The sequence below is a fragment of the Pediculus humanus genome, genomic scaffold (assembly GCF_000006295.1).
Source record: "Pediculus humanus corporis 1103172107475 genomic scaffold, whole genome shotgun sequence".
Classification (NCBI taxonomy): domain Eukaryota; kingdom Metazoa; phylum Arthropoda; class Insecta; order Psocodea; family Pediculidae; genus Pediculus; species Pediculus humanus.
In genome coordinates, this window is record NW_002987093.1 from 1,153,046 (window position 1) to 1,165,398 (window position 12,353).

Sequence of the window (12,353 nt, forward strand, 5' to 3'; positions counted from 1 at the left end):
TCTCATGGGGTTTGGATCGTGTCATTAGACAATAAAATAAATATCAGATAACAGGTAGTAGTAATGTTTCAATTTAATTTTACAATAAAACCGTTAAAATGGTTTTTATAATTATATTTAAATACTGTCATCATGGAAAATCATTCACATAAAAATATTAATGCAGTTAAAAATGATGAAATCAAGAAAAAAAAATTTACTTGTAACGTATGTGATAAAAATTTTGTTAAAAAAACCGCTTTAACAGTTCATTTAAATTCTCATAATATTAATAATGCATCAAATAACATGTCAGGTATTTGCTTTAAGTAAATGTTTTTACTGTTTTAAATATTTTTTTTAAATGTTATTCATCGTAAAAATCATTGTAGATGTTATTCCTAATCAGGAAAAAGATTTGGAAAATGTTTGCTCTGTTTGTTTTAAAAAATTCACAGCTAAGAAAAATTTGATGAAGCATTTAAGAGATGTACATAAAAATTTTCAAGAGGCTGAAAGGATGTCTGTAAGCGTAAATAATAAAAAATTCAAATTTAACGATTAAATTATCATAAATTATATTCCAAAATGGGTTTTTACAGGTTAAAAAAATAAAATGTCCAGAAAACAATTGTAATTTTATGTGTAGAATGATGAAAAAATTAAGAAATCATATTGAAACATGTCACAAGATTAAAATATTAAAAGATTCATTAGAATTTTCCAACGAAGCAGGTAATATTTGAATAATAATTTACCAAACAATTCTAAAATATTATAATGAAGTAATTTTTTGTGGTTTTAAACAAAGAATTTTTAAAATGGAAAAAAGAAGAAGAAAGCAATACGGTATCGTTGTTTGTCATGGGTAGGAAAAAAACAACATTGATAAATGGCACTAAAAAACAAATTTTTAACTGTCATAGAACTGGTCATTACAGTCCCAAAGGATTCGGTAAGTACAGGTATGTTCATGTCAAATCACAAATCAAATCGTTCTCATCATCAACTTCACCTACATGAGCCTACATCACCATTTTGACTCGATTTCAAGAATTTTATTTTATTATTTAAGAATGAGATCTGTAGGATCGTGTAAAATTGGAGTTACATGTCCAGCTGCTATGGAAGTCACAGAGTATTTAAATGGAGTACTCAAAGTTATCTATTATAAAACACATTTGGGTCATTTAAAAGATGTTGTTCATTTGAAATTATCGAAGGAAGAAAGAGCAAGTTTGGCAGGTGATCATTAGCAATCTTTTTTTTTATCAATAATAATAATAATAATAATAATATTTTAAATAAGGTTTGTTTTCTTTTTGTAATAGAAAAAATCGAACAGGGTTTTACATTTGATTCGATATTAGAAGACATTAAAGAAGGTATTAATAATGATGAAAATGTAAATGCTAAGAGAATACATTTACTTTCTAAAAAGGATTTATACAACATAATGAGGAGTAACACCTATAATCAAGGGAAAAAAATGAAAGAAAGGTATTAATATAATAATAATAATAAAATTTATTCGAAACAATGGGTTTGGGAAAAGATGTCGAAGGAAAAATTGTAATTTAGTTACGAATAGAGAGAAAATTCGCATAAAATTTCTCGAACTAGTTTGTTCTAGCTATCATATTGTAAATTTTCTTTTTTCTTTTGTGAAGTATTAGCACGAACGAAACACAAAATGAAAAGTTGAAAAATGAAGAAAGGATAAAAGAAAATGAAGGTTTGGAAAAAATTCAAATAGAAAAATTAAATGATGGAATCCAACAGAATTTTACACTTTATCCAGGTCAAAGCGTCATCCTACCAACAGAATATACAGAAACGAATGATAATAATTTACAGGTTAATTTATTATTAATTAAAAAAGAAATATGTCGGTTCGTTTTCGCTTTAATTCTAACATTATTATTTTTTCATTTAAGAAAAATTATAAAAATTCATCAAACAATGTTTTGCAAATGGCGGGAGAAGAGATTTCGTCGACGTCCTCGTCGTCATCATCGCAAATCGTTATTTTATCTCGTGATTTAAATTATTCATCTGTTGCGGAAATAATATTACTTTCAGCCGATGAAAATTTATCACAATCAAAAATCATTCAATCACAGTCTAAAATAATAAATTTGAACGAATCCGAACAAGGAACGGTTGAAAAACAAAATAATAATAATAATAATAATAATGATTTGTCATCGTCGTTGCCGCCGCCGCCGCCATCGTCGTCGGAATTAACATTGGAAGAAAAAAATAAATTGAATAAAACAAATTTAAAATATAAAATCGAGGGTAAAATAAATCAAATAATAAATTATTTACCACAATCGGAATTTTTAACGCCGAAACAATTTAATTTAATCAACTCGAAATTAGATTCAATATTAAATATATTTAATACCGTTAATGCAAAAGTTAAACAAAAATTAAATGTTAAAAAAAAAAAAATTATTTAAATCAATTTTTTATTTATTTATTTATTTATTTAAAATATGAAATCGAAAAAAGTATTTATTTTAAATTTTTTTTATAATAATCGAATAATCATTGTTTTTTTTTAATATTTATTTATTATTTTTTTATATTATTTTTATAATTGGAAAAATCAATTTTAAGTTTTCTTTTTTATTATTATTATTTTTTTTAATATTGATTTTAATATATATGAAATATTTAAATATTATTTATTTTTATTTATTTTAGTTAAAAATATTAAATATAGATTTAAGAGAAATTTGGTTTTTTAAAACATTTTAATATTGGATTTATTTTATTTTGAAATTTATTTGGATTTATGATCGTGGGAATAGAAAATGTATGCGCGCAATTATTAGTGTACATGTATTTCAAATTACAGATAAAACCACGACGATAATCTACGACGGTTAAGAAGTAAGGGATGCTGGATAAATGCCGCCAAAAATTGTGTTTGTTTCATGTTCGAGTATTATTAATTAATTTTAAATTATGTTTGTTAAATCAATTGTTATCGATGGATTTAAATCCTACGGGAGAAGAACGGAGATTAGCGGTTTCGATCGTGAATTTAATGCAATAACTGGATTAAATGGAAGTGGAAAATCAAATATTCTTGACGCTATTTGCTTTGTTTTAGGGTTACAAAATTTGGGACAAGTTCGTGCTACTCTTTTACAGGATTTAGTTTACAAACAAGGACAGACAGGAGTGACAAAAGCAAGTGTTTCAATTACGTTTGATAACTCTGACAAAGAACAAAGCCCGGTTGGTTATGAAAGCTATGATGAAATTATGGTTACAAGACAAGTGGTTATGGGTGGAAAAAATAAATATTTTATTAATGGTTTAAACGCTCCTAATAATAGAGTCAAGGATCTTTTTTGTTCAGTACAATTAAATGTAAATAATCCTCATTTTTTAGTTATGCAAGGTAGAATAACAAAAGTTTTAAATATGAAACCCTTAGAAATACTATCGATGATTGAAGAAGCAGCAGGGACTAGAATGTTTGAATCTAAAAAACAACAGGCAGAAAAAACTTTAGAAAAAAAGGATGCCAAATTGTTACAAATTGATGAAATTGTCAATGAAAACATAAGTCCTAAATTGACAAAATTGAAAGAGGAAAGGGGACAGTATTTAGAATTTAAAAAAATCGAAAGGGAATTAGAATATTTACAAAAGATTTACATCGCATGGAAATATGTGTCAAACAAACAAACAGCAGAAAAAGCAGATATCAGCATGGAAAAAATCAAAGAGACTATAAGAACTAAAAAAGAATTTATTGAAAATGGTCAAAAAGAAATGGAAGAAATCAATAGACAAATGGAAGAATTACACAAATCGAAAGATGCAGAAAGCGGTGGAAAGTTAGCTGAAACTGAAACACATTTGAGAGAAAAAGAAAGACAGTTGACAAAATCTGTGGGTGCTCAAAATCAATGCATTGACAACATGGAAGATGAAAAAAAGAAAATAAAAGAATTGGAAAAAAATATCAAAGATGATGAAAATGTATTAAAAAATAAATCGACAAAATTGTCTAAAATTGATGGAGTTTTTCAAGGGCTTGCAGAGGAAGAAGAAAAGGATAAAATGGAATTAGAAAAAGCTCAAAATAAATTTCAAGCACTTAGTTCAGGTTTAGTGGCAGATAATGGAGGAAAAGAAGCGACTCTACAGGACAAACTTATGGATTCAGAGAGACAAATCGCTCAAGCTCAAACTGAAATCGAACAGTGTAAACTTCAATTACAACATTGCAATGCAGATCTGAAGAAAAAAACTGCCGAACTACAAACGACAAAAAATGATTTTAAAAAAGATGGAGATGTTTTGAACAATTTGGAAACAGAAGTTGGTTCGTTGGAAAAACAAATTTCTCAATTAGGATACGATGCTCAGGAAACAGAAAATTTACATGCGGAAAATAAGCAATTAAAATATGAATTAAGAGGATTAAGAGACAAAATAGAAGCTGTAGAATCAAAGGATCCAAGATTAAGTTTTAGATATAAAGATCCAGAGCCTAATTTCAACAGGAAATCAGTTCACGGTTTAATTTGTAAATTGTTTGATTTGTGCGATTCACAATTTGCTGTAGCCATTGAAAAAACAGCAGGCGGTAGACTTTTTAACGTTGTAGTGGACACGGATCTCACGAGTAAAAAACTATTAGATAAAGGAAAATTAGAAAGGAGGACTACAATCATACCACTGAATAAGATAACTGGTAGAAAATTAGATTCGAGAACTGTTCAAACTGCTGAAAAACTTGTTGGTAAAGGAAATGTTTGGCCTGCATTATCTCTTATCAATTACGATCCGATTTTTGAACCGGCCATGCAATTTGTTTTCGGTACTACATTTGTCTGCAGAGATTTGAACGTTGCGAAAAAAGTAATGAAAAAAAAAAAATCCACGTTTAATTTTAAATCCATTAAACATTTTATATCCACATTCAACTAATTTTTAATTTATTTCACTTTCAGATTTGTTATCATCCGGACATAATGAAAAAATGTGTGACTCTCGACGGTGACACGTGTGATCCTTCTGGAACATTGTCTGGAGGTGCTAGACAACAAACTCAACCGGTTCTTTTAAAACTTTTAGATATAAAAAAGTGGTCGAGTGATTTTGATTCGAAAGAATCTCGAATAAACGTCATAGAAAAACAACTGGAAAAGCTTTTGTCGAAATCTACGCAGTACAATTCGTTAAAACAAAAATTAGATCTCAGGAGTCACGAATTGAACGTCATTCGGGAACGACTTCAAAAAACGACGCACTACCAATGCCAGGAAGAAGTCAATGCGATAAAGAATAAGATAAACGAATTGACGGAAAGGCAACAAGAATGTCAAGAAACGGTGGTGAGAGAAAAAAAGAATCTCGTCGACATTAAGAACAACATAAAAAATGCCAAACAAAACAGGGAGAAAGAATTGAAAGAAGCGGAAAACGAGCTTAAAAATTTAAGGAAAAAATCCGAGGAAAGTCGAAAGGAGAGAGAAAAGCGGGCCGAAGAATACGACGGTTTAAAATTGGAAGTGGACGAATTGAAAAATTCAATCAAAACCAATTTGGAACAAATACAAAAACATCAGGAATCGATGAGGACCCTGGAGGAAAACAAGAAAAATTTAGAAGCCGAAGTGGAAGAAATAAAAAAAAGCGTCGAAGAAGCACAAAAAGAATTGAAATCGATAAAGGATAAGATAGCGAAAAAAAATAAGGAAATAATAGAGGGAAATAGAAAAAAGGATTTGATATTAAAACAGTCGAGAGAAATGGAATTGGAAATCAAACAATGCGAACAAGACAAAGATAAGTTGAAGGAAGAAGCCAAAGAATGCAATAGGAGAGTTCAGGAATTGCAAAAAGCTCACGATTGGATTCTCCAGGAAGAACAATTTTTCGGGCAAAAAAATGGAATTTACGATTTCAACGAAACGGATCCGAAAGAAGCGGGAAAAAGAATCGGAAAACTACAGGAAATGAAGGATAAATTGGGGAAAAACATAAACACGAAAGCGATGAATCTGCTGACGAAAACGGAAGAGCAATACAACGATTTGATGAAGAAAAGACATCAGGTCGAAGACGACAAGAAGAAAATATTAGAAGTCATCAGGGAATTGGGAGAGAAAAAAAAAGAAGCTCTCAAGCAAGCATGGATACAAGTTAACAAAGATTTCTCTTCTATCTTTAGCACTCTGCTACCGGGAGCCGTGGCCAAATTGGAACCCCTGGAGGGTATGACGGTGCTTGACGGTTTGGAATTCCGCGTCGGATTCGGCGGAAAGTGGAAAGAAAGCCTGGGAGAATTGAGCGGAGGTCAAAGGTCTCTAGTTGCTCTATCCCTCATATTATCAATGCTTTTATTCAAACCCGCTCCCATATACATATTGGACGAAGTCGATGCCGCGTTGGATTTGTCGCACACTCAAAACATTGGAATCATGTTGAAATCTCATTTTAAAACGTCACAATTTATAATAGTTTCGTTAAAAGATGGAATGTTTAATAATGCCAACGTTTTATTCAGAACGAAATTCGTAGACGGAATGTCGACAGTATCGAGAATCGTACAAAGTCAAACGAATAAAAAAGATAATAATAATAAAAAAAATTAGTTAATAGTAGTTGTAGTAGTAGTAGTAGTTTTAAATATTGTAATTTTGTAAAAAGGACGATTTTTTTAAGTGAAAAACAAACAAAAAACTGTACGTTGTATAATAAATATTTATTTTTAAGTATATATAATAATCGATTAATCGATAATTATCGTTTTATCTCGAAAAAAAATCGTTTGATACAATGAAATATAGTCGATTAAATAAAAAATTATACATTTTACCCTTCGATTGTATGTCATAGAGAATGAAATTATTAAATCAAAACAAACAACAAAAAGAAAGTGTAATTAGAAAACTTTACGTTACATAACAATTTTATGTTGACACGTTAAATTTAATGGCCGTTATTACTAATAAGTGTATTTCTTTTCCGCATTACAAATCAATTAACAATCGCTAAATAATTTAAATAAATAAAAAATGTTATTAATATTAATGTTTTCAAAATGTTTTGTTTAAAAAATATTCATCGTTAATGTTTTCATAGAAATTTATTCTGATGAGTAATTGGCATTTAAAATTATACCGGCGGCATATTTAAAAAAGAATTGTTGTTCATATTGATTAATTACGTATTATATTGAATTATTTATGTTAATGTAGAAAATACAATTTTTTAAAAAAAATGGTCGTCGTATTTTTAACGTAAAACTAATGTATAATTATCGTTAAAAAAAAAAAAAAAAAAAAAAAAAAATCAAAACTTGATTAGAGTTTGACGCGTGTGATTAATCACAAAATACAACAAAATGGGTAATAATTTTTTAGTTTTTTTTTTTGGATTTTTGGGTGTTTGTACCATCATAATGAATTTTTCACTTCATAAATTAGAAGAAGGACACGTTGGCGTTTATTACAGGGTAAATAACTCTTTGAAAAAATTTTTACTTGATTTATTTTTTTTAAATTAACTTTGTTTATTTACACTTCAGGGTGGTGCATTATTATCCAGTACTGGACAACCAGGTTATCACATGATGATACCATTCATTACAACATTTAGATCGGTACAAGTGACTTTACAGACTGACGAAGTTAAAAATGTACCATGTGGTACAAGTGGTGGTGTCATTATTTATTTCGATAGAATAGAAGTGGTCAATATTCTTAGTCCGACAGCTGTTTATGACATTGTCAAGAATTACACAGCTGATTATGACAAAACATTAATTTTTAATAAAGTTCATCATGAATTAAATCAGTTTTGCAGCAGGCATACATTACACGAAGTTTACATTGATTTGTTCGATCAGATAGATGAACAGTTAAAAAATGCCTTACAGACAGATTTAAACGAAATGGCTCCCGGTTTGTTTGTTCAAGCGGTGAGGATAACCAAACCTAAAATACCTGAAACAATAAGAAAAGGATATGAATTGATGTAATTATTATTTATATCAAATTTAATAAGAATTTTTTTTTTCTTGTTTAAATTGAAAATAATTTCTTTTGTTTTTTTTTCCGTAGGGAATCAGAAAAAACTCAACTGCTCATTGCCATTCAACGTCAGAAAGTTGTCGAAAAGGATGCTGAAACAGATAGGAAAAAAGCTATAATTCAAGCAGAAAAAGAAGCTCAAGTATCTAAAATTCAATTCAGTCAAAAAATAATGGAAAAAGAATCTTATCAAAAAATTGCATCCATAGAAGGTTAGTCGTCAACCTTGTGGAAGTTATATTATTGTGTTTACGATAAGATCGATAATTATTATTATTATTTTTTTTTTTTATAATTTCAGATGAAATTCATTCGGCTAAACAAAAAAGTAAAGCAGATGCTGATTATTACAAAGCTAAACAAGAGGCAGCTGCAAACAGTTTATTACTGACAAAAGAATATTTAGAATTGAAAAAATATGAAACTTTAGCTAATAATAATAAAATATATTTTGGTGAAAGCATTCCGAAAATGTTTGTCACCAACGATATTCTAAAAAATTCAATGCCTTGCGATTCATCGAATGACGACGCCATTGTAAAACCTTCAACGAAGAATTGATTAAAAGCCAAAGTCAATTTTTTTAAATTATAATATTTATTTTAGTTTAGTTATCATGTGTGTAAGTGTATTGTATTTAATTTCTTATCATTCATAAGTTATTTCTGTGTCAAATCATTTTTATAACGAGTATAATTAATTATTTAAAGATTTGTAAATAATATTTTTTTATTCGGTTTGAAAAAAAACTTTTTTTTAGTGCAATTTAAATTGATATCGGATTAAATAAAGAGGAAAAAAACCGTGCGTTTCATTAGTCGGTATCTGATCTATGTGTCGTGGAACTAGAAAAATTATTAAGAAAATTTTGAGCAGTCACTACAAAATGTCTTCTTCTATTCTTTGTTTTATATATGTTTAGTTTAAAAACGTAATTTTTATTATTCGCTATGGTTGAGGTAAAGTTATTTTTTTTAAATATTAAAAATTAAAACATTTTCATCATTTTCAATTATCGATTTATTATCAGATGACAATTTTAAACATAAAGTTTATCACTTTTCTCTTATTTATTTCACTTAAATATATAATTTTACACGTATTTATAATTTATAGGAAATGAAAAAATATTTGTTTTTCTTACTCGGTAAAGTCGATGGATTGTTTTGTATACTTATTACAGATAGAGATGGAGTTCCTATATTGGACGGTACGTTTGTTTTTTTTTTTTTTTTTTAAATTCAATTTTTTCTTCTTTAAAACCCATTCATAATTTAAACTTGTTTCAGTTGCTACCAATAAAGCTCCTGATTATGCAATGAAACCAAGTTTTATATCGACATTTGGTAAAACAACAGATCAGGGAAGTAAATTAGGTTTAGGAAAAAATAAATTTGTTATATCGATTTATTCGAATCATCAAGTTGTTCAAATAAACAAACTACCAATGGTTATTACATTTATAGCATCTAAAGATAGTAATACAGGACACATATTATCACTCGAGGAACTCATAGACCCATTATTAAATGATTTAAAATGTGCCATAATAGCACCATAGCAAATCATTTATTAATTATTATTATTAATAATTTTCTAAATGTAATATTCTACACCCATATTTTTTTCTCGATCACAAATCATTTTGTTATACGAAAGACAATATATCTTACACAGGGGTAGCAACAATATGGGTTTCACAATTAAACTTGATCTTAATGTTTTTAATCATCATTATCGATTGTTATCATGCCAAAATATGCATCTCATACTCGAAAAATCAATTATTCGAAATGAATTATTTTTATAATGCATTCATCTCTTTCTTATTACCATTCGAAACATAATATTAATAATTTTATTTTAATAATATAATAATAATTTTTTTTCTCTGTAATGGACTGCTTAGACTGAAAAATAAATTTTTTTAAATGTTATTTTTAATATTCATATTTTGCAATTTTAAATAAATTGTATTAATTATCGATGAAAACTAGTTTTAAAAAAAAGAAATTATTTTATATTAAATGTAAATAATATTATAATTTTATAAATCATCAATTATAATTATTTAATACATACATATATATATATATATATATTTAATTGAATTAATTATTGTTTTATTCTTTCTTTCAATATACTAATGTTTATTCGATCTCCGCCATTTTATATCACGTGATCAATAATAAATTTCTATTTGTAGTGCGATTTCGTCCTTATTAACGGTTTTTTTCCTCTTCTCTATGTAATAACCTTTTCGGTTTTGAATTAAATTAAGAGGAATGAAAGGGATTGATTTGAAACACTTTTAATAAATAAATAAATAAAACCGTCGCGATAACGTTTCGAATGAGAAAAATAATAATAATAATAATAATGAAACGCGCGATGACGCGCAATTCCAAAACGTACCCGAATTTGTCGTGAACGCAAATTACGAATTCGCATCTGCCACGTCAATTTTTTAAAAGTAATAAGAATAAAGTGATTAGTTTAATTGTGAAAGAAAATTGTTTTAAAAGGCATAAAATAAAAAATATTATTATTATATTATCTTTTAAAAGTTTCAATTAGTAATTATACTTGATGATGAGTGATAAGTTTTTGTTTTTACCTGAATTTTTGTGTCTGAATTTTTAAATTTTAAAAATGTTCTAGAACACGATTCTAGAACATGTCGGGGCACAAGTAACAAGTGAATCCATTATTGTTGTCACAGTGTAAAAATTTTTTTTCCTTTTTCTTTATATTAAACGAATTCCATTACATATTATCGGATTAATCAGGACCGTAGTAAAGAGTATTCATCGTACAAACGTGAGTATAAAATACATTATTATTCCTAATTAATAATAACAATAATAATAATTAAATGATTATAATAACGTTTTGCATGGGTTAAGTACACTAACGGACGACATTTTGTGTCATTCGTAATAATTTTTTTTAAATTTGAAAATATGGCGAAAATGAAAAAAACCCTTTGTTTAACTTATATGAGAAAAGAAAAAGGAAAAAAAAGATTCAAAAACGTTAATAAAAATTCAAAATAAATTAAATTAAACGGGTGGTAAACGATAGTTTGTCATCGTCTGCTTACTTATTAAAAAAAAAAAGAAGCATCGACCGGGCTAATTATAAAAGTCATCAAAAAAAAAAAAACGTAAAAAATTTAAAACCGGAAAAATGGTAAATATTCAAGTGGCAACAGACAAAAAAAAAAAAAAACGTATGATTTCAATCATTCACCTGCTTTATTTGCAGGAGAGACAAGTGTATATACAAAAAAACACACAAACCGGAAATAGCACACATGCTCAATTATATATATATATATATATAGGAAGAGTAGATTTGAAAAAAAAAAAAAAAATTAGTAACAAATGTTTTTTTTTTTTTTTTTTATTTGAGGGGGAAGGGGAGAAAAATATTTTTAAAAAGTTACAAAATGGTTTGTTTTATCCTTTCTCCATCCAACCAGCATCATCACATTTTCGTCCTCCATTCCCTCCACCACCCTCCCTCTCTTCCCTCCATGCTCCAACGTTTAACATATTATTATTATTATTGTCACCCGTTAATCCTTTTTTCTAATAATTCGAATTCTTTATAGAAATTAAAAAAATTATGGAAAGTTCTGGAATGGAAAACTGGATTTGTAACGATGATGATTCGATGGAAAAACTTTTCCAGTTTTTTCTTCAAAAATTACAAAAGACTTCACCGGAAACGTATAACACAAAAGGAATGGAATTTTTTTGTTACTCAGGTACCGTTTAAAAAATTTTTTTTTTTTTTTGGAAACTGGAGAAAACAAAATGTTGATGATGCAATTCGAAACCTTTGATAATAAACCCCCTGCGCCTCCCCCCTCCCCTCGCCTTAAGGGATTTAACCCAACCTTTTTCTTTCTTTTTAATTGTTGTATAAATACCAAATTTTCATCTTCGACTTGTCTTCATTTTACAATTTTTTTTTTTTTTTTTTTCCAACCACCTTCCGATTTGCTTCCAGCAATTTTTGTCCTTTTTTTCTTCGGCGGTTTTTATTCCCACGCGTTTGAAATCCCTTTAGGGAGGTTTTTGTTGCGGTTCCTCACGAATTCATCTTTTTTTTTTTTTCTTCATTGCGGTTTTCACGATCACAACAACAACAACAAAAATTCTTTTCTCAGATTCTTTTCGATAAAGGAGAAAGAAGGAGAGGATGGGGAGGGGGGGAATTGTCTACGTACACGACGATTCGAATCACATCATCATCATTTCTATTTTTTTTTTTTTGACGTGGCGGTAATAAAAAAAA

General features: G+C 28.1%; 3 protein-coding genes across 3 annotated transcripts; all 3 read left to right on the forward strand.

Moving 5' to 3' along the window:
• Positions 1 to 132: 132 nt before the first annotated feature.
• Phum_PHUM129180 (uncharacterized protein) lies at positions 133 to 1,684 on the forward strand (the record flags this gene model as incomplete). The annotated part of the gene is made up of 7 exons (XM_002424388.1): positions 133 to 295; positions 372 to 505; positions 582 to 714; positions 791 to 944; positions 1,055 to 1,224; positions 1,311 to 1,442; positions 1,650 to 1,684. 7 exons carry the CDS (start codon positions 133 to 135, stop codon positions 1,682 to 1,684), a joined length of 921 nt encoding a protein of 306 aa, XP_002424433.1.
• A 1,271-nt stretch (positions 1,685 to 2,955) lies between these two features.
• Positions 2,956 to 6,608, forward strand: Phum_PHUM129190 (structural maintenance of chromosome, putative; the record flags this gene model as incomplete). The annotated part of the gene is made up of 2 exons (XM_002424389.1): positions 2,956 to 4,869; positions 4,962 to 6,608. 2 exons carry the CDS (start codon positions 2,956 to 2,958, stop codon positions 6,606 to 6,608), a joined length of 3,561 nt encoding a protein of 1,186 aa, XP_002424434.1.
• Positions 6,609 to 7,417: 809 nt separating this feature from the next.
• Positions 7,418 to 9,609, forward strand: Phum_PHUM129200 (SPFH domain-containing protein 1 precursor, putative; the record flags this gene model as incomplete). The annotated part of the gene is made up of 7 exons (XM_002424390.1): positions 7,418 to 7,471; positions 7,544 to 7,992; positions 8,079 to 8,260; positions 8,350 to 8,585; positions 8,655 to 8,666; positions 9,165 to 9,258; positions 9,338 to 9,609. 7 exons carry the CDS (start codon positions 7,418 to 7,420, stop codon positions 9,607 to 9,609), a joined length of 1,299 nt encoding a protein of 432 aa, XP_002424435.1.
• Between the last annotated feature and the right edge of the window lie 2,744 nt (positions 9,610 to 12,353).